General features: G+C 42.4%; 1 protein-coding gene across 1 annotated transcript in view; it reads right to left on the bottom strand.

Annotated features, from left to right (window-relative positions):
- mal2 (mal, T cell differentiation protein 2) overlaps positions 1-22,690 on the bottom strand; it is a 47,610-nt gene that overhangs the window by 3,612 nt on the left and 21,308 nt on the right. Inside the window, exon 3 of the mRNA XM_068032196.1 lies at positions 5,858-6,022. Within this exon, the coding sequence (XP_067888297.1) occupies positions 5,858-6,022 (165 nt within the window). The remainder of the gene's footprint in view (positions 1-5,857; positions 6,023-22,690) is intronic.

Raw genomic sequence — 22,690 nt, 5'->3', positions numbered from 1 at the left:
TCGGGAACAAAAATGGCTGACCAACTAAATGCATACTTTGGTTCTGTCTTCACAAAAGGAGGACACAAATATCATACCAGAAATGTTGGGGAACACAGGGTTTAGTGAGAAAGAGGAACTGAAGGAAATCAGTATTAGTAGAGAAATGGTGTTGGGGAAATTGATAGGATTGAAGGCCGATAAATCCCCAGGGCCTGATGATATGCATCCCAGAGTATTTAAGGAAGTGGCCCTAGAAATAGTGGATGCATCGGTGGTCATCTTCCAAGATTTTTATAGACTCTGGAACAGTTCCTACAGATTGGAGGGTAGCTAATGTAACCCCACTATTTAAAAAGGGAGGCAGAGAGAAAGCAGGGAATTATAGACCAGTCAGCCTGATGTCAGTAGTGGGGAAAATTCTAGAGTCCATTATCAAAGATTTTATAGCAGAGCACTTGGAGAACAGTGGTAGAATTGGACAGAGTCAGCATGGATTTACAAAAGGGAAATCATGCTGGACAAATTTACTAGAATTCTTTGAGGATGTAACTAGTAGAGTTGATGAGGGGGAGCGAGTGGATGTGGTTTATTTGGACTGTCAGAAGGCTTTTGACAAAGTCCCACATAAGAGATTAGTATGTAAAATTAAAGCGCATGGAATTGGGGGTAGTGCATTGCGACAGAAGGAAAATTGGCTGGCAGACGGAAACTGAGAGTCGGGATAAATGGGTCTTTTTCTGAATGGCAGGCAGTGACTAGTGGGGTACTGCAGGGATCGGTGCTAGGACTCCAGCTATTCACAATATATATTAATGATTTAGATGAGGGAACTAAATGTAATATCACCAAATTTGCAGATGACACAAAATTGGGTGGGAGGCTGAGTTGTGAGGAGGATGCAGAGGGGCTTCAGGGAGATTTGGACAAGTTTAGTGAGTGGGCTAATGCATGGCAGATGCAGTATAATGTGGATAAATGTGAGGCTATCCACTTTGGTAGCAAAAACAGGAAGGCAGATTATCTGAACAGCTATAAACACAGAGAGGGGAACATGCAACGAGACCTGGGTGTCCTCATACTCAAGTCACTGAAGGTAAGCATGCAGGTGCAACAGGCGGTAAAAAAGACAAATGGTATGTTGGCCTTCATAGCAAGAAGATTCAAGTACAGAACCAGGGATGTCTTGCTGCAATTATACAGGGCCTTGGTGAGGCCACACCTGGAATATTGTGTGCAGTTTTGGTCTCCTTAGCTGAGGAAGGATGTTCTTGCTGTAGTGTGAGTGCAGCGAAGGTTTACCAGACTGATTCCTGGGATGGCGAGACTGACGTACGGGGAGAGATTGAGTCGGTTAGGATTATATTCGCTGGAGTTCAGAAGAGTGAGGGGGAATTTCAGAGACCCTTAAAATACTAACAGGACTTGACAGGGTAGATGCAGGAAGGATGCCCCTGATGGTGGGGGAGTCCAGAACTAGGTGCCATAGTCTCAGGATACGGGGTAAACCATTCAGGACTGAGACGAGGAGAAATTTCTTCACCCAGAGAGTGGTGAACCAGTGGAATTCACTACCACAGAAAGCAGTTGAGACAAAACATTGTATGTTTTCATGAAGGAGTTAGATATAGCTCTTGAGTTTAAAGGGAACAAAAGGATATGGGACGAAAGCAGGAACAGGCTACTGAGTTGGATGATCAGCCATGATCATAAATGAATGGCAGAACAGGCTCAAAAAAGGGCCGAATTGTCTACTCCTGCTCCTATTTTCTATGTTTCTATGTAACAGCTGCTGAAACTTGCTCAACAGTTTTAAGAGCAGCTGGAGCTCTCTAACCATGATATCCATCCATTCATCACCAGATCTGGCTTAACTGCATAAAGTACCTTCAAGGCTTGCTTTCCTCTGCCAAAACTGCTCACTATCCCAGGATCATGCTGGAATACAAAAAGATAATTCCGGTCTTCTCCTCCCCACTATAAACAGTCTTAAATCCCTCTTCCTAGCATCCTCCACCCTCAACCTAACAGCTGTGCGAACAGCTCATGGAGTTTGGACACTCAGATCGAGATCGTCCAATCAATTGACTGACTCTTCCTTCTCTCCCCCTAGCCCAAGTCAGACTTTCCTTCAGGTACACCCCTCCACCCCCCCACAAAACCTAGCCCGGGACTCATCTTCCTCCAATTTCTCTCCTGCCTCCCCTATTGCTCGGAGTTCAGCTTGTCCATAAAACCCACTTCCTGCTCCCTCAACCCTATTCTCACCGAGCTCCTAACCACCCAACTTCTCTTCCTGGCCCTCATTAGTTGATATTGTTAAACGATTCCCTCTTCAGGTATTGGTCTCCTTCCCTTCAAATCTGCTAATTTCCGCCCCTACCTCACCCCAAAAAAAACTATCCTCAACTCCTGCCAAATCTCCAAACTCACTTTCCTCTTCAAAATTCTTGAAGATGTCACTTTCCAAATCCATGTTCCTGTTTCCCACAACTCCACTTTTGAACCCCTCCAAACAGGTTTCTATCCTTGCCACAGCATTGAAACAACCCCGAGTCACAAACAACATCCTATGAGACTGTGACAGTGGTAAACTATCCTTCATCGTTCTCTACTTGAAGCAGCCTTTGGCACTATTTCCACACAATCCTCCTCCTCCAATGCCTCCCCTCTGTCATTCAGCTGGGTGGGACTACACTTGCCTGGTTCTACTATATCTAACCAGCCAAAGCCTGGGAAAATACCTGCAATGGCAAGACAGAATAGTAAAAAAAAAAAGTGCCTTATGTGGTCTAGCTAGATCTGGCAACAACTGGAGGAGGTCAGGGCTACATGCTCACCAGTGACATCATCCAAAAACACATCAGGTTCCAAATGTACGCTGATAACACCTGATGGACTTGGGTCAAGCAAGTACAATTTTGAAAGTATACAGAGAATACAAAACTTGGCAACATAGTAAATAGCAAGCACGACAGAAGATGACTTCAGGAGGGCCTCGACTGATGAACTGCAGAAAATGGCAGATGCAACATCATCCCAATTGTACTATTTTGAGGGGAGGGGGGGTAGTGATGGGAGAAGGAAATGCAAGAGGGACCTGGGATGCATATTTACAAATCAAAGAAAGTAGCAAGGCAAGTTGCTAAGGTGGTTAAGGAAGTGTGTGGGATACTTGGCTTTGTAAATATTGGCATTGAATACATAAACAAAAAAAGGTAGATTCTAAACCTTTACAGATCTGTAGCTAGGCCTCAACTGGAGTATTGTGCACAATTTAGAGCGCCAAACATTTAGGAAGTATATCAACGCCAGAGAGAGTGAAGAGGAGTTCAGTTATGTGGAGAGATTGGAGAAGCTGGGATTGTTCTCCTTGCAGCAAAGAAGTTTAAAGGGAAACTTAGATATTCAAAATTGCAGGATTCCTAGTTGCAAGCGAGTCATTAACCAGACGTCATAATTTAAAATTAGCAAAAACCATGAGTCACTACATGCGGAGGTTCTATCTGTTCCTGGTGTTGCAAAGGATAGGTCTGGCCATGTTGCCTGGGATGCTCCATTCAGTTGGACTGTGCAGGACCACCTGTCCCTCGTGGAAAGTTTTGTACAGAGAAACATCTCTGACCACAAATCCATCAGACAGTGGTCTGCAAACAATGTCCTCAAGGCCCTGCAGGAAAAGGAGATGGTGGATCCTGTTGGACAGTTCCTTGAGCAGACGGTTAAACCCATTTGGCAGAATGCCTCATCGCCAGAACTTTTAAACAAGTACCAAGACATAGCTTGACTGGTGGCGAGAAGGGCCATCCCCAGATCTTTCCTGCACACCCAGCGTCACACTGTCGCAGCACACTTCGCTCGAAGTGGCTGTGATGGGTAAGAGACCGTTGCCCATTCCCTTCTGGAAAGAGGTGCAGTAGTTTCTGTTTCTCATCCAAAGCAGCTCTAACACAGGACTCAGTGCTCTATTGGCTGTTCCCAGGGATGCACAAGATAAACATCAACTACTGTTGGAGGACCACCAGCTCTGTGAAAGACGCACTTCTGTCGGCCCGAAACTTGGTTTTCCAGTGTAAATATGACAGTGTTGCAGACTTAGCAATTGGTCCTAGACCTTGGAATGTGCCAAGGACACAGTAAAGCTCGGGGCAGCTGCCACAAAGGCTCAATGGGGAAAGGCCACTGTGCAAGACCCTCCAGCCATTGTATAGAGAGGGGCTGGAAACCATGTTAAATCCCTCATGCTGTTTGCAGAGAATGATTGACGTGAAATGTAAAGAAAGTACTTTGTAAATAACTGTAAAAGGCAAGTGTAGTGAGACACCTCATGTACTGTATTAAAAGTGATCTGTATTGCACTTAATGTAATGTCAAATTTAAATTATTTTTACAAATTTTAATAAAGTATATTTTTGGAAAAAAAATGTTAATTGAAATGCTGAACAGGCAGCTGTTTTGCACAGATGCCAAACAATGACCCATTCATTAACAATGTCTGGTCACGTAAGGCACTAGATGTCCCCTGGCATTGACAAATTTCTTTGAAGGAATGCTTTTTAAAGAATCAATATAGACATCCGAGTCAGTCAGGTGAAGGAGGCAGTGAGCATATAACGGTTGCCACTGTCAAGGAGAGCTTGCGTTTTTAACAAAGTTGGCTAGTGGATCACTGTTCTTTTCCTAACAGTATATAAATAGAAGTTGAACTAATTGCACCAATTGACTATCATACTCAAGTGTTGTGTATACTTCAGTCACCGTTGACTAAAGCAGTTTACAAACCAAACCAAGCGACAACTCACCTGGTATTAACTTGGTACACAGAGATTAAAAAAAGGACTACACGTGCATAAAATATGCGATCCTGTCCAGATCACAAGGGGGTTGTTACATAACCAGATTCTGCTATCACACTATCAAATACAGGACTGACAGTCAACTTCTATGGGGGAGAAAAAAGCAATCAGACTGCTTAAGGTAGTGAGTGACAGACACTACTGAACCCAAGAAGACATTGATGTTAAGAATTTAGTTCTTCTGTCTAACTACACCCACAGTAGTTGAGCAAACTTGGGTCACACCGAACTTGCAATTTGTTTTCATTCCTTAGAGGTCATGTTCAACCTCCATGTTTAATATATTAGGGAAATCATTTTACAATGAAACTTGCATATCTCGACTTGGGCCCAAATACTTTATATTCTACCTTCAAACCAAAATTTCTTACATGCTAGCAGCTGAAGTGGTATTGGAGGACATGTGCCAAGCTACCACTCAGTGCGTCTTAGCTTAGGTTTCCTGGACATTGGGAAGTGTTACTTCCCTGAACATTTAAAAATGATCGTATGCAAGTAAATTACATGAGAGTACAGCATCAAGAATTGAGGTTGACTAAAAAAAAAGTACAAGAGCAAATATATAAAAGTTAGTGTACTCGAAAATCTGGTATTATCCCTATTATTTTAACAAATGCATCTGAAGGAGAATTAATCTTCCATTCAAGAGATTATTTATTAGAGATTCAAAAGTTACTGTTCTGAAATATATATTTATTAGTTGTGTGTTACTTAGACATCTCAGCCTTAAGATATAAAAGTTGAGAATTTTTTCATGGTGTCCTTCTGACCAAAACAGTAAATAAAACTCAGGAATTTCCAAAACAGCTGCAATTGCATATTGAATCACCTCCTCACAGGCAAACTTTAAAAAGTTAAGAACAGCTGTACCATAGTGGTTAAATATCACGTGCTCCAAATACCCATAAGCAACACTGGATTTGGATAATATACTTACTTTGAAAGCTACAATATATAATTAGATTACTTAATACCTTAAACACCTTGTATTGGAAGAAATTACAAATAAAAAAAAAACTTACCGTAGCAACAACATTTATAGCGTACTGCCGAAAATCTAGAACTGTTACAAAAATAGCTGTCGTTGCATTGATGGACTCGCGTTCTACAGCTGCAGCTGTTGTTGCAGCTTCAAGAACTGATGCTCCAAAGTAGAACACAAAGGCAACGAAGTGATAGACAAAATCCTGCAATTAAAGAAAGTGGCCATTATGAACAGTATTCAGATTTAAAAGAAAAACACAACTAAGGGCATCAATTATTACTAAAGTCTTGCTGCACTACAACCCAGCAATTGTGGAAAAAAATTACACATTCTCAGTGGCGCAGTGGTTAGCACCGCAGCCTCGCAGCTCCAGGGACCCGGGTTCAATTCTGGGTACTGCCTGCGCGGAGTTTGCAAGTTCTCCCTGTGACCACGTAGGTTTTCGCCGGGTGCTCTGGTTTCCTCCCACAGCCAAAGACTTGCAGGTGATAGGTAAATTGGCCATTGTAAATTGCCCCTAGTGTAGGTATGTGGTAGGGAATATGGGATTACTGTAGGGTTAATATAAAAGGGGTGGTTCTTGGTCGGCACAGACTCGGTGGGCCGAAGGGCCTGTTTCAGTGCTGTATCTCTAAATAAATAAATAAACACTATTAATAGCAGTTGATTAAAAAAGTTTTAGCAAACATCTTAAGATCATTCCATAATCAATCTTTTGGATGCAATTTTTGTTTTAAGATAAAGAGAAATATTTATCACGGAATTGAACCACAAGCTCTATGACAGTCCGGGCACAAATGATCAGAACCCCAATAGCTACCAAAAACCTCCAACTTCTGGTTCCTCTCATAGTTTAGCTGGATAAGGCAGAGTGTTGCTGAGCCAGAGCTTCAAATGGTCCCAGGTTTGATCCATACCCTTCCAAGAATTCTCAACTGTAATGGCACTGTAATTAGCGGCAGCTCCCAAATGCCATGCAGTGATTAGGCAGAGATGTAGATCAGGAGCAGACAGACTCAGGTTCACCAATAACATCCCTTTAATTCAATGACCTAGTTAATTACTGCTGAGGCAATAGCCGATTCAATAAGGTTGCAGAGGGCAACTATGAAAACATTCCCAACAAGTCACATCCCAGCGAGTGAGAAAATGAGTAAAATTCTTCATTTTGAAGATAAAATGCCCAATGCAAAAATTTAGTTAGCCCCCCCAGGTAACTCCAAAAACATGCAAATGTAGTACGAGAGAAATACTGTATAAAACCTGGTGAAGCTACAACACAGGACTATCTGCATGCCAAACTGCGCAAGCAGCATGCAATAGACAGAGCTGAGCGATCCCATAACCAACAGATCAGATTGAAGCTCTGCAGTCCTGCCACATCCAGCCATGAATGGTGGTGGACAATTAAACAACTAACTAGAGGAGGTGGCTCCACAAATATCCCCATCCTCAATGATGGGGGAGCCCAGCACGTCAGTGCGAAAGATAAGGCTGAAGCATTTGCAACAATCTTCAGCCAGAAGTGCCGAGTTGATGATCCATCTCGGCCTCCTTTTGAAGTCCCCAGCATCACAGATGCCAGACTTCAGCCAATTCGATTCACTCCGCGTGATATCAAGAAACGACTGAAGGCACTGGATACTGCAAAAGCTATGGGCCCTGACAATATTCCGGCAATAGTACTGAAGATCTGTGCTCCAGAACTTGCCGCGCCCCGAGCCAAGCTGTTCCAGTACAGCTACAACACTGGCATCTACCCTGCAATGTGGAAAATTGCCCAGGTATGTCCTGTACACAAAAAGCAGGACAAGTCCAACCCGGCCAAATATCGCCCCATCAGCCTACTCTCAATCATCAGTAAAGTGATGGAAGGTATCAACAGTGCCATCAAGCAGCACTTGCTTAGCAATAACCTGCTCAGTTTGGGTTCCGCCAGGGCCACTCAGCTCCTGACCTCATTACAGCCTTGGTTCAAACATTGACAAAAGAGCTGAACTCAAGAAGTGAGGTGAGAGTGACTGCCCTTGACATCAAGGCAACATTTGACTGAGTATGGCATCAAGGAGCCCTAGCAAAACTGAGGTCAATGGGAATCAGGGGGAAAACCCTCCGCTGGCTGGAGTCATACCTAGCGCAAAGGAAGATGGTTGTGGGAGGTCAATCATCTGAGCTCCAGGACATCACTGCAAGAGTTCCTCAGCATAGTGCCCTGGGCTCAACCATCATCAGCTGCTTCATCAATGGCCTTCCTTCAATCATAAGGTCAGAAGTGGGGATGTTCGCTGATGTTGCACAATGTTCAGCACCATTGTGACAGATACTTAAGCAGTCCGTGTAGAAATGTAGCAAGACCTGGACAACTCAGCTTGGGCTGAGTTGTGGCAAGTAACATTCGCGCCACACAAGTGCCGGGCAATGACCATCTCCAAGAGAGAATCTAACCATCTCCCCATGACATTCAACAGCATTACCATCACTGAATCCCCCACAACAAACATCCTAGGGGCTACCATTGACCAGAAACTGACCTGGAGTAGCCATATAAATACTGCGGCTACGAGAGCAGGTCAGAGGCTAGGAATTCTGAGGCGAGTAACTCACCTCCTGACTCCCCAAAGCCCGTCCACCATCTACAAGACACAAGTCAGGAGTGTGATGGAATACTCTCCACTTGCCTGGATGGGTGCAGCTTCAACAACACTCAAGAAGCTCAACACCATCCAGGACAAAGCAGCCCGCTTGATTGGCAGCCCATCTACAAACATTCACTCCCTCCACCACTGACGCAAAGTGGCAGCAGTGTGCATCATCTACAAGATGCACTGCAGCAATTCACCAAGGCTCCTTAGACAGCACGTTCCAAACCCGTGACATCTACCAACTAGAAGGACAAGGGCAGCAAATAAATGGGAACACCACCACCTGCAAGTTCCCCTTCAAGTCACACACCGTCCTGACTTGGAAATATATAGCCGTTCCTTCACTGTCGCTGGGTCAAAATCCTGGAACTCCCTTCCTAACAGCACTGTGGGTATACCTACCCCAAATGGACTGCAGCGATTCAAGAAGGCAGCTCATCACCTTCTCAAGGGCAATTAGGGATGGGCAATAAATGCTGGCCTGGCCAGTGTTGCCCACATACCATGAATGAATTTAAAAAAAAATTAACTGTGCTGACTTCACTTTGTAGAAATAATGGGAGTGAGCAGTCATTTAAAACTGAGCGCACAGCAGATTTTGCACAAGAGTTGAAGACAATGAAGGATGATCAGAAACTAAAGCCTAGCATTGTCCAATTATGAGGAAAACTAATGTAATGACTAGATAGCCAAGTGACTGGTGGGGAAGAATTAATGAGACGCTAAAGCTATGGCTTCTCAATCCTCGTAAAGTTGATTTGATACTAAAAAAAAAGCACCAGTGCTAAATTGAGGCAATAATACTTTCCTTCTCAACATGCTTAAGTTTCCACAAACTATATCATTTACCAAGAGGACTACACATGCTCCTCAACTTCTGCTGCTCTCCAACAAGATGCTTTAAATAGAAAATAGTAGCCCATAGCACTTTCCAATTCTCCTTCCCAGCTTGCAAGAATTCATCCTGCTTAGGACCTCTTGTAGATAGTGCGTTTGCGATCAGAGACTGGACACACACACGCACGTGCACACACAACCACCCTAAAAAAAACCCCAGAAAAACTGACAGGTGAACCAGGAAGTCTTGTCATATTTTCAAATCTAAATAAAATATGAAGACATTGCATGGCAAGCCCTAGCACAGTGTACAACTCCATGTGAGAAATCAAGTCAAGCTCTCCATAGTTCAGTAGAACAGCACTTAAACCTTTTGTCATTAGGCCATCTGTTTGTAGCTACCTTCTTCAGTTAACCCTTTAACTGGAAATTCCAGTTTTCATTTAGTTTCAGACTACAACTTTGTTTTTCTAAAACAAATGTTCCTCCCATTACAGCTCCTTGCATTTGTGTGTTAAAGCACTATACATGCTGAAGTATTCAGAGGCATAAGAAACAGAACCTGAGCCAAAAGGAAGGTGTAATTAGGAGAGGTGATCAAAAGCAAAGTTGAAGAGTTGGATTTCAGAAGGTACCTAAAAAAGGATGGGAGGCAGTTGACAGGGCAAGAGTCTTAGGAAGGGAATTGCAGTAAATCAGATCTAGGTGGCTAAAAGGTACAGCTGCCAATGTGCGGCAATGTTGGAGGGGTGGGGTGGCAGGTGACTATTGCACAAGGCCAGAATCAAGGAACACAGAGATTTCAGTGAAAAGCAAGGGAAGAAAGAAAGTTGGTAGGATGTGGCACAGATGGGGCCAGGTACCACAGAATTTAAAGACAGAGGCAAGAATTTTAAGTTTGCAGTGTTGGGAAGCCAAGAGCTAATGCAAGTCAAAATGGATACAGATGATAGTTGAACAAAATATGAAAAAGATTTGGGATGAGCTGGAATTTATGGATGATGAAGGATAGGAGTTGGTAAGATACAACATAGTGAGTTTGAAGGTCTGAAGGCAGACATCAAGGTTTCAGTGGTAGTTGGGCTCAGGTAGAGGCAGGTGCATGGCATGTTATGGAGATAGAATTTAGCAGTTTGTTAATGAAGAGGATGCAAGGTCAATTAGGACACTGAGCTTGAGGACAGTCCAGTTCAGCCCATGGCAATGGCCAGAGAGGGCGAGTCAAGCCAATGGCACAGAAAGCAGAGTTTGTTGCAGGGGCCAAAGACTGCAAGCTTGGTATTCCTGATATTTAGCTGAGGCAAGAGATTCCAGATTAGTATCATTATAGAAAATCCTAGGTGAAAGCTTGCATATTCATTAATCAAGGCAATGAAATAACAGTACATTATGAAAATGTCACTGCACTTGACAATGAACCCGATATTACTATTGGCAAAAATTCATAATCCTATTTCCAGTTCCTGTCAATTAGGAAAACACGAGTCATATCTACCAAAAAGTTTCCAAAGATCTTGACTTTTTAAGCTACTTGAATGTAGGTGTTTGACATGCAAGTGGTACAGGGACACAGGATTTCTGGTTTTGGGTAAGAGATGCCAGGCTGGTGGTGGTGGGGGGAGGGCAGGCTCGTGGAATGACAGGAAGAACTTTTTTTTTAAAAAACATTAAAAAGTGGTAATGACCTTGAACGCATTGCCTACAAGGGTGGTGGAAGCAGAGGCAACCAACGACTTCAAAAAAGGAAATTGGATGGGCAATGGAGGGAAATAAACTTGCAAGGATAGAGACTGACTGGATTGCTTTACAGACAGCCAGCATGGAATTGATGGGCCGAATGGCCTCCTTCTGTGCTGTGATGATTATGACCAGTACAGTGGGGCACAGGGAATTATCTGGTATAAATTTGCAATTTGTGCACTGAAGACTTGGCAAAGATTTGGAGGATTTTATTAATTTCTTAGAGAAATTGCCAGCTATTGGGTTTCAATTCCCAACATATTTTCATGGAGATCGAATGAATAGCTTATCTATGAATGCAAGATGCTTATGCGCAGACTGACATCCCATTCAAATGGACAAAAGTTAGATTCCAAAATGGGAAGAAATTAAGGGGTGTAGGGAATCAAAGCACAATTGAAGAGAAGTATCTTCAGTAAGCCTTTGAAAGCAGGGAGAGGTGACAAGGCAAAAAGGCACTGGGCAAAAAAAAAAAAACATTTGAGTACATGGACATAGTGGCTGAATAAGGGACCATTGATGGGAGCAGTAAACAAGAGCAGGCTGCAGTGAAAGTGAAGAGTGTAGCACAGATGCACATCTGGGGGAAATTACACAGGGGCAAGGTTATGTAGGGATCTGAAGTCAAGAGGATTTTAAAGTCAGTTTGATAGGGTGCAGCAAGGAAGCACAGCTTCCATCAAGGATAGTGTTGGAGGAAAAACAAACAAACAGTCTTATGCCAGTAGGGGAAGAGATAGGCAATATTAGAACATAAAAATAAACAATGTTGATTTCGGATACATAGGAGGCAGAGGAACAACACAGACAGACATTCAGCATTTCTGGGATAAGCCCAAGGTGGTTGTCAGAAGTAAATAGGTCTAGGTCAATCAGGTCCAAGCATTTGCAGTAGCAATTACACTATTGCATCATCTTTATCATAATAAAGCTGAATGTGGATATACAATCTCCCAGTGATGTTAAATGAGAAACTGTAGGCGGTTATGTTTGTGTATACATTCCAAAGGTCAGCTGGCAGACTGATGCAAAAGTGTCCTATTAAGAGAATTTTTTTTTAGTAAGACTGAGCAAGATTAATTTGGTTTCAAAATGTTCTTTAAAATTAAACTTAAAAAAAACAATTAGTTATAAACTGTTTGTTCAAAAAGGACCCTTACAAGTTCATGCAGATCATTTAATTTAAAACAGAACTAAACCAAACTTCACTCGGGCAGATCAGCATATTCATTGAGAACGTCATTTCGTGCATGCATGTCACCACTTAACTTATTTTGGCTACGCAACTACATCCACGAAGCCACAAAGGCAATTAAAATAAAAGCCCACATTTAAAATCAGCTTCTAATTATGTTGTTGGATATTGCAATTCATGACACTATGGAGATTACGAACTTTAAAAAAAAACTTGTATTTCTAATCTGGTGGGGTTTGGGCGAAGGTTTCGTGATGAAGCAACACTCCAATCTTCAGCAGGGTCATGGGAAATAGTTGTCCTTGGCAGATGGCAGTGTTCTGTGTGGTTTCCTTATAACTTATTTTAGATACTTATTAACCTGTAATTTTAGTTAATGTGCATCTCAATCCCAAACCATCAAGTAGAAAAGGAAAATGGAACTTGAAAACTGAGCTATCTTACTACCCTAATTAAAATTTGGGATGTATATTTTTGCATTATGTGTGATCAATAGCTACACACAAACAACTGCTCCTAAACCATCAGGTTCTCCCACATTGGGGACGGGAGAGAAGAACCACTGTCAAGCACACAGAGACATAGGCCGGAGGCCCTGCCCAGCAACAGAAAGTCAGTGGCGAGCCCACCTTCTCCAGGCCCGGAAGCCAGGCTGGTGATTTTTACGTGGCCCAGGCCCTTAGTTGGGACTTCTACCCCTCTGAGGCAGGAAGTCCCGCCTCCAAGAGTTGCCGGCAGCTCTTCAGTTCCTGCAGCAACATGGAGGTGGTCCTGGAATGCTACGTATTCTCCAAAAGTAAGCGCATGGGGCCATCAGCTAGGCCCTGGTGGGGGGAGGCGCCTTGTGTCACAGCGTGCCCAATCAGGAGGGTCCCCCACAGCCCACAACATTTTATAGGGCAGCCTTCTGAATTACTGAACGCCCCCCCCCACCACTGGTAAATATTCTAGTGGCAGTGGGAGGAGGCCCTTTAAGTGGCATTAATTGGCTTGGGGCAGGCAGACAGTTTGTCACCTCCGCCCATAAAATTGCAGCTGGAAGGTGATTGAAACGGCAGCCCCTACCTCCCACTCAATTTTAGGCCACTGCAAGTTTTGGGGGGGGGGTTTGCATAAACTTCCAGCTATAGAAACGATTCAACCTTTAATTAGCAAACACAATTTATTTCTTCAGGCAACGTATCAAATTAACAACTATACCTTGATACAGGGAGCTCTGAAAATGCAACAAGTTAATTAATTCTGAGAAAGGAGCAAAGCTACTGATTCACTATGAAAGGAAGAGCCTCCAAAAAGTTCACTTTGGCCACCATAAAAGCTTCACTCCAGAATAAATCTATTGTGATTTCACGCATCAGTATCGCACAGTCTTACATGTATTCTCTTGTCCATGATGTTCTAAATTTTTAATTTTATGACCTAAAATGAAGTTTTAGGAAATTGATTAAAAATTAGCATTCAAATCAATGAGAGAGAGAGCATGGAAAGTTACACGAGTAGCTGATTACAGTAATGTGCCAATATTTTCAATAGTTAAATATAAAACTTGCCATTTTATTGACTAATTATCAGCCTGTGCTTTAAAAGGTGCATGGGTTTTTCAAACAATAGTTCTAAAAAAAGGTGTCTGAATTGAGCCTCAAGAAGCAAGCAATGCAAGAAACTTTTGTTTTGTGCATTCTAAATCCAATGATAAAATGGGAGTTTAGGACACCTCAAAAATATTCCACACTTAAAACAGGTTTTATCTGTTTTTAAGAAAACTCAAATAATCTGCCAACAGCTATGTATCCTCCAGCAGTTAAAAAAAGTGACAGAACAAGGTTAAGTAGTTACAGATAATCTGAATCAAAACAAAGTCATTACCAAGACTTAGATTCAAGCAAACTATGATGCAGTACTACTGCACGAGTATTAAAAATGGAACTATTAGACTTCATAATATTTAATACAAAATAAGTTATTTGACTTAGCTACCCAAGGAGCAGATTTAGAAATACTACATGGGTTATATATAGGCCTCGATATTAACCCCCATGACTTCCAAGATAGGGTCAATGGAAGAGGAAGAGGTTAAAAATTCTAAAGTGGGGAATGTGTTCCCAACTCACCATTTATGCGACTACCACCATTTTCATGTTGCCAAGTTTCTTGGCATGTGAGTGCTCCATCTTGGAGAGATGGGATGCTTCAACATTTAAACCAGGCTCCCACAGTGCAATTGGGTTTTCCAGGGTTGGGAAACCTGGCAGAGAGGTGCAGAAGCTGCCGGCTCAAAAGGTAAAAGTACTTTTTACAGCACTCATTGTTCTATCTCCCTTAAATATAGGCATTGTTAGCTCTCTGCCTCGAAGCGGCCAACATCCCCAGCTTATACACACTACTGTGTCAGCGGCGCTTGAGATGGCTTGGCCATCTGAGGCGCATGGAAGATGGCAGTATCCCCAAAGACACATTGTACAGCGAGCTCGCCACTCGTATCAGACCCACCGGCCGTCCATGGCTCCGCTTTAAAGACGTCTGCAAACGCGACATGAAGTCCTGTGACATTGATCACAAGTCGTGGGAGTCAGTTGCCAGCGTTCGCCAGAGCTGGCGGGCAGCCATAAAGGTGGGGCTAAAATGTGGCGAGTCGAAGAGACTTAGCAGTTGGCAGGAAAAAAGACAGAGGCGCAAGGGGAGAGCCAACTGTGTAACAGCCTCGACAAACAAATTTTTCTGCAGCACCTGTGGAAGAGCCTGTCACCCTAGAATTGGCCTTTATAGCCACTCCAAGCGCTGCTCCACACACCACTGACCACCTCCAGGCGCTTACCCATTGTCTTTCGAGATAAGGAGGCGAAAGAAGAGCTATCTGCCAGTCCTCTGGCACTACACCTTTTTCAAGCAAATTATTAGATATGTGTAATATCTCTGCTAGCTCTTTCCCAGGTACTTTTAAAATGGGAAGCTGTAATCTATCCAGACCAGAAGGATTTATTCTGAGTCTGATCAATATTTCTTTTCACTTTAAATGCACACAATTTCTAATTTCATCTTCAGATGCCATGTCCACCTGATCTGTCTCCCTAGTAAATACTGAAGTAATTAATGCTCTGCCAGTCTGCTATTACTGTTGGCAATTTTGTTCTCTGCATCTCATAGTGTCCTTATTCCAATCCCAACTTTCCTTTTTTAAAAATTGTGCCTGTACTGTATTTTACTATTTTGTTTTATTTCCTTGATAATTTCATAGCTCCTCTTTGCCTCCCTAATTCTTTAAATTTCTCTTAACCTCTTTGTACTCTTTGTTCATACTCTCCCCTGCTGTGCATTTACTTAGTATACGTCTCTTCCCTTACCATCAATTTTTTCCCTCATGTCTTCATTCATCTGTTGAGCACTGTTTCTCATTGCTGTTTTACACCATTGTTTGCTAATATTGTGGCCCATTTTATTCCTCACCCCACCAAGTTATATTCTCATCCCCCCAAAAACAAACACCTTTTCTCCAATCTAGTGTTCCAGTTTTCTTCATACTAATGTCCTGCTCAATTATCTTAGTGTGTATTATGGCTATTATCTAGATGTTCCCCTACTTTTACTTCTCTTAGCTGTTCTAATCCATTCCCCATTATTAAACCCAGTACCAAATGCGCCCTTGTTGGCAAGGGATGAGCAACAAACACTGGCCTTGCCAGTGATGCTTCTAGGAAAGAAAGAAGGCAGTTTACATACTTGGTCAGAAAGTAGCCCTGTGTACATTGTAGGAATTCCATTATCCCCTTTACCAACCTCTCTGGCCGATTAATTTAAGGTTAGTTGAAATCACCCATGTTTTTTTTTGAAAAACTAAATTTCCCCAATGTTTGCATTTCTTTTGACACCTTTCTACCACTATTAAATGGTCTGTAGACTTCCCAATTAGTTTGATTGATCCTTTACTTTCTTTTACCTCTATTTGCATAGACTATATTTGTCTTATTGTTATGTCCAAAAGCATTCCCAGGAACTTTAGGGTTATTATACTTTATAATCCCTTCACTGCAGCACCATGAGAGCTGACATTTTAGAGTCTGACCATTAGCTAATCCTATTCAATCCTGGATAGTTATGATGTAGCAATATAAAATTCAGTGCTGACATGTAAATTAAATGTACCCTTTCAGCAAGCTCCTGAAAAATGTACAACTTGCTAAGTTTAGTTTATTGCAGTAGCTTGATGTATGGTAAGGGCCAAAATAATGTAGCACTGCCTATGGAAAAAAATCAAAATGCAAGGCAATTCGCTATAAAACAGACAACAGTTAGATTGTGTAAAGTTTTAGGCTTCATCTTATAGGAAGGATCTTGAGGCAATTGAGTGGCTAAGATTCACAAGAATTTTACCTGGTGTGAGGAAAAAAGGCTTCAACCTTTAAAATCAGAACAGATGGTGATTCAAGAGAGGTGTTTAAAATTAATGAAGGGATGGGATATGGTAGATAACCACTGGAATTGTTCAGTTTCTAAGTGATCTAGAATTAGGGTTGCCAATTCTGCTTTGACATACTTCTGGAGATTTGATGTGACATTCAATCACCTGAATTTTCCCACTTGGTGCCCCAGTATCACCTGAAAACAATAAAACTTTTAGCGAGGTGAACAATTTACAGATCAAAAAAAACACAACAGCAAGATAATTAGTGTCTCTACAGTATCAACCTCAAAACAAATCAAGTAAATTCCACTAATTCAGCAAAAATATCCATACAAGTAACCTTTAATATTTCCATACAATTTGACTTTTTACACTACATATCAAGTTATAAAAACATAAATCAATTCACTGACTCATACTCCACCACTGAAGCCAGTATCAGGGCAGTGGGACTCAGCCCTGAGACCCACCAAAACTACCTGACATTATACAATAGATCATATCACAGGGCAATGGCCATGTTAAAAGGTGTGCATAACTCTCATTCTTCAATATTCTCTTCCACATGTCACGCAGTTATCTGAAGCTACTCACACCAAGAAATCCCCCGATTCAATTTTGGCTCAGGTGAGTAAATTGCACCTATTACTTTAAGAAAATAAGTCGATCACAGTATTTTTAATGAGCTATGACAAATGTATTTTTACCAAAGGAGGAATACACTGGTTACTCAATAACTTGTGTTACAATTTAAACCATTAAGTTGAACACTTCTCTCTTTCCGTCACCACATAGCCTAAGCTATTCATATATGTTCAGGGCAGTAAACATAGGCCATTAACATTAGGCTATTTGACTGCAGGGGACATCAGACATATCCTGCCCGCTTTCAGCAGTGGTTGCTGGACAGTGATTTGGATGAGGTATCAGAGTCATTAAGGAAAGTTAGACAACAGACCAATGTAAAAAGCTTCAAATCTGCTTCAGATGGTTCCATGGGAAAAATAAACATTCTTCTTTGGCCTCCTTGTCGAGAGACAATGGACAAGTGCCTAGAGGTGGTCAGTGGTTTGTGAAGCAGCGCCTGGAGTGGCTATAAAGGCCAATTCTAGAGTGACAGACTCTTCCACAGGTGCTGCAGATAAAATTGGTTGTCGGGGCTGTTACACAGTTGGCTCTTTCCTTGCGCCTGTGTCTCTTTTCCTGTCAACTGCTAAGTCTCTTCAACTTGCCACTCTTTAGCCCCACCTTTATGGTCGTCAGCCAGCTCTGGTGATCGCTGGCAACAGACTCCCATGACTCGTGGTCAGGTGTCACAGAACCTCAGGTCGCATTTGCAGACATCTTTAAAGCGGAGACATGGATGGCCGGTGGGTCTGATACCAGTGATGAGCTCGCTGTACAATGCATCCTTGGGAATCCTGCTATCTTCCATACGGCTCACATGGTTAAGTCATCTCAAGGGCTGCTGGCACAGTAAGGTGTATATGCTAGGGATGTTGGCTGTATAATTAAGCCATAAAGGAGCAAGAGAGGTTCAAGTTTCAATCCAGTTGGGTTACTACAACTGGGCTCAACATCTCTGTACTGGTGGAAATGAGGGAACTGGAAGCAAAATTAAGCCAGGAATCTTGCTCATCACTATCTGGTAATATCTGCCAGAAATGGAGAGATGGGAATGGATGATGGGGGGTGAGGGGGGACTGAATGCATTGAGGATGAGCCTCTATGATTGAATAGCCTGCCATCAGTCACCATTTACACCCAAGAGTCATAATGTGCCAAAGGTCTGCTGGTATCCATGGAATCAAACCAGCATGAATCAGCATATTTAAGGATGGAGTGAATATTGGGAAAAGGGAACATCTCCATTGGAAAGACAGTTGGCAGGTAGCCCATCAGAAATTGGGAGTTAAAAGAGATTGGACAAGATGAAAGAAGCAACTGTACTGTTGTGGGCTAGAAATAAAATCCCAAAAGATGGGGGGAATTAAAACAGAAATGAGACCACAAGGAGCCATGGAAATAGAAGATAGCAATTAGTTTTGAAAATAAAAGCACTGAATGGAAAGAGACCAGTCCATCGAGTCTGCTTCTTCTCATCCTCAATTTAAATTTGGGAGGGAAGCAACCCTCAATTACACTAGCAAAAGACCATTCCAAATTTGCGCATGCGCGTGTAGAAATTGAAAGGGGGGTGGGGGACGGTGGCGGGGAAAGCAGGAAGAATGTTAACTTCAATGCTAGAGAATGTGCAAGGCACATGCTGTGTAGAACTCACTCCATCAAGAAATCTTTCAATTAAAATCTTCCAAAACCATTTTGTACAAGGTAAATCAAGCAAAACTCAATATTTATCCATTCAACCACCTGAAGGATTCAAGCTTACCATCAAGGCTTTTATATTTTAAAAAGAAAGCTTGTTCAGGTCAATGATATATTTGCAAAAGTTTGCATAAGAGAATTAGATTCTCTGTGCACCTTGCCACCCAACAATCCCACAATATATAAAACTTAAGATTCCCCCACAGTGTACTTAGGCATGGTTAAAGTCAACTCCTTGGATGATTAGGAGCCTATCGAGTGAGTGGCTAAGCAATACACACCAGAAGAGTACCAGACTTTATCCTGGTTTGCAGAGTTAGCCAATTTCAGCCCAAGTAGCATTCAGGGCAGTCGCCTCTTCTTAGGCAGTCTCTTGGGAATGAGGATGACTTTCTTCCACTCCAGGATTGTGGGTCCTTAGGTGACTGAATAGTCCAATTCTGGATCCGCACACTCTGCCACAGGGACAGGTAGTGTTTGGTGAGGAGAGTGAATGGGATGCTCGAAATTCCGAACGCTCCTTCTGCTGTTTGCACTTGCTCACTGCCTGGGCATGTCGAAGTTGTTCGAACTGGCTGGCACTGTTGCTGATGTTTCTTCTCTATTTTGGGCAGTTTCAGGCAAGAGATTCCCACGTATCGATGGAGACGTCACTTTTTTTTTTAAAGGGAGGCTTTAAGGACATCCTTGGAGCGTTTCCTCTGCCTTCTTGGTAGCCTCTTGCCATGACAGAGTTCAGAGTAGAAAGCTTGTTTTGGGAATCTTGCATCAGGCATGTGGACGATGTGGCCCGCCCAGAATAACTGACTAGCCATGACCAGTGTCTTGATACTGGGGATGTTGGCCTGAGAGGGGACAATATTGGAGTGCCGGTCCTGCCACTGAATTTGCAGGATCTCAGGAAGCACCGCTACCTTCATTATTCCAGATTAGGGAAGAGAGAAAAAAAAAAAGAGATATTTGAAATTCAGCTATCCAACAGCCTATACTAGGTACGTGTGGAAGTTTGCAATCCCTGACATGCGAAAAAGGAAGAAAAAATGTTTTCCTAAAGTGCCAGAGGAGGCGGAGGATAAAACAGAATTGCGACTAGGACAGCTTTGAGATAAGAGTCGGTGTTGCTGATGAGAGGGGTAGACAGCATGTCTGGGGGTGCCTGGTCTTGAGCCTGGATCTTAGGATGCTGTGACAGCATTGGTTGGAGGAATGCTGAAATGAAAATTGCTGAAAATAGAGACATGTTGAAGTTTTTTGTCTTGCACTCAACAGGACAATATGCAATAATCAATGCAAGGGAAAATAACATACTGCATGAGAAGAGTGCGCTGATTGGTTGGCAAATGAACTCTGGTAGAGGCATTGCCATAGATAATGCACCAGTTTACGGTGACTGATAGTTAACTGCCAAGCTTTATTTGAAATCTAAACCAGGCAGCTTGACTGATTGGTCAAGGCATTGTCCTGGAGGAATGAACCACCAATGGCTGTCACTTATTTTGTTTAGCTGTAACAAGCACAATGTGTGTACATGTTCTTTCTGTCTGCAAAGAACAGGGCCCTGTGCATTAATTATATGTAGCTTTCAGTATGCGCAAATGCACCACACTGAATCTTAAATTATCAGCATAATGCTCATCACACTGGGGATTATTGAACAAATGTTGTTTAATCACAGATTCACATCTAATGTTGCACACTGTTTTGAGTTTTGCATGCACAGGCTGGTTGGGTACGGCCTGTACCTTGCCCATTGCAAACAGCAAAAGGGACAAGTTTTTTGATACAATCCACCAGTCTTTGGGACGTACGGCCTAGCATTGCACTGGCACTGAAATTCACACATCACATTACTCATGTGTGCGATAGGTGGGACGTCATTTTGGTTTGAAAGCAGCATCTTGTTAGTGGCGAAGACCATACGTGTTGCTACTGCATAGTAGTGGCGTGAAACAGCTTGTTTCACCGGTTCAAATTTCTGGGATATATTATGCATCCAGGATAATTTGAGGTAGACTGGGCCCTTTCCAGGGTCGAAAGCAGCAGCCTTAGGCCTGTTCATAAATTTGCAGGATATACAGCAAGAAATGATCTGATCAGGGCAGCCAGCGTCATACAGCACGCCTTTGATTTGCCCTATTTAGGTATGGGGTGGGAGAGGAAAAAGGGGTGGTGGTGGAGAAGACAGAAACGGCACAAAATTGGCTGAAGAAAAAAAGTGAATACATGATTATTGTGTTACATATCTACCTGCTCTTTTTGCAATGTATATTTTTAAACCTAGCTTTCATGGCCAAGATTATCGCAATATAAATCAAGGTGTTAACATGACTACATGCAGCACACCCATGAATTTTAAATACCATCAGACTGCATGAGTAACCACTTTTTCTGCCTGTCAATATTAATTGTAAAGGATCAGCAGGAAGCAAGATATACCAGTTTAAAAGGTGAAAAAGTACAGCTAGAGTTCAGTCTCCAGGGAGAAAGATAAAGGCTGGATTTTGCAGTCAGTCAGTGGTGAAGAAATGGCCCTTGCAGTTCACTACTCTTATAGCTGCCTGAAGACTTTTTGCAAGCTTTTGAGCAGCAATTCACAGAAAGCAGCAAGGTTTCTAGAGATCCTTTTCAGCAGGACATCTTCTATAAAAAGGGATCTGTGGCAAGAGAGAGCAGGGCAAGCAATATTGTGCTTTTACAACCAAATTGAAGAATCCTCACCTGAGACAGAGTCTAAACCACAAAATATTAAAAGTATTTAATTCAAATGAAAAATCATGTACAGAAAGCAAAATAAGAGGGAAAGAAAGATGGGATTACAAAGTATGATTTTTTAAAAATAAAATCTTCAAATTCTGAAGGAATGAGACTCCAAACTTGTATACTTATACTTTCATGACCAGAGGGGTTGCTTGGCTGTATTTAATATTTATCATGCTGTTAAAAATTCACTTACACCTGAATGCACCAGCCCTAACATTTTCAGGTGTTGGTTATTTAGTGCACAAGTACCTGCAACTTCTAGACAGATTTTAGTGCTTCATTAGAAACTTATGTCGCCAGTATCAGCAGACAGTTAAGTTTTTCCTGCAAGTGCAATCCAGCAGTCATTTTGGATGCTCCTCAGTTTACACTGAAGGGCGCTGCATGCTTGACGGTAGGCTGTCTTATTCTCTTGGCTGGCTGGGCCCGACGAGCTGATTTTATTTTTAAGCAGGACTTGAATTTCCTTGTCATTTTCATCAAACCAACCCCTCTTCTTCTTAGTGCTGGGTCCAATGACCTCATTGGAAGTATCTAGTACTGCAGGTTTGATGTGTTCACAGAGCTTTTCTGGAGTGGAATCAGCAGTGAGATCAGGATGCTCCAGTCTAGTCTGCAAGGTTGCTTGATATCTATCTCTGCAAGATGAGGTTTGCAGGTTGCTTTGTTTCTTTGATGGATTGTCTCTAGGCCTCTTCTTGGGCTTAAGCTTAGCTTTGAATGAACGAACGAACGGATGGGTCTGTATGACAGTCGGCACTTGGCATGACTAGTATGCAGGACATCCTTTAGGTCACACTGTCGCACCAAGATGTAATCTATCAGGTGCCAGTGTTTAGAACAGGGATGCTCTATGCAGTCTTGAAGCAATCTTTTTGTTGAAAGAAGGTGTTGGTTATGGACAGCTGCTTTTCTGCACAGAGTTCCAAGAGTAAACATCAGTTTTCATTACAGTTTCCAACACCATGGTTT

The sequence above is a fragment of the Heterodontus francisci genome, chromosome 5 (assembly GCF_036365525.1).
Source record: "Heterodontus francisci isolate sHetFra1 chromosome 5, sHetFra1.hap1, whole genome shotgun sequence".
Lineage (NCBI taxonomy): Eukaryota > Metazoa > Chordata > Chondrichthyes > Heterodontiformes > Heterodontidae > Heterodontus > Heterodontus francisci.
The sequence above is the reverse complement of the archived record's forward strand: the minus strand, read 5'-3'. Positions and strand labels throughout refer to the sequence as shown.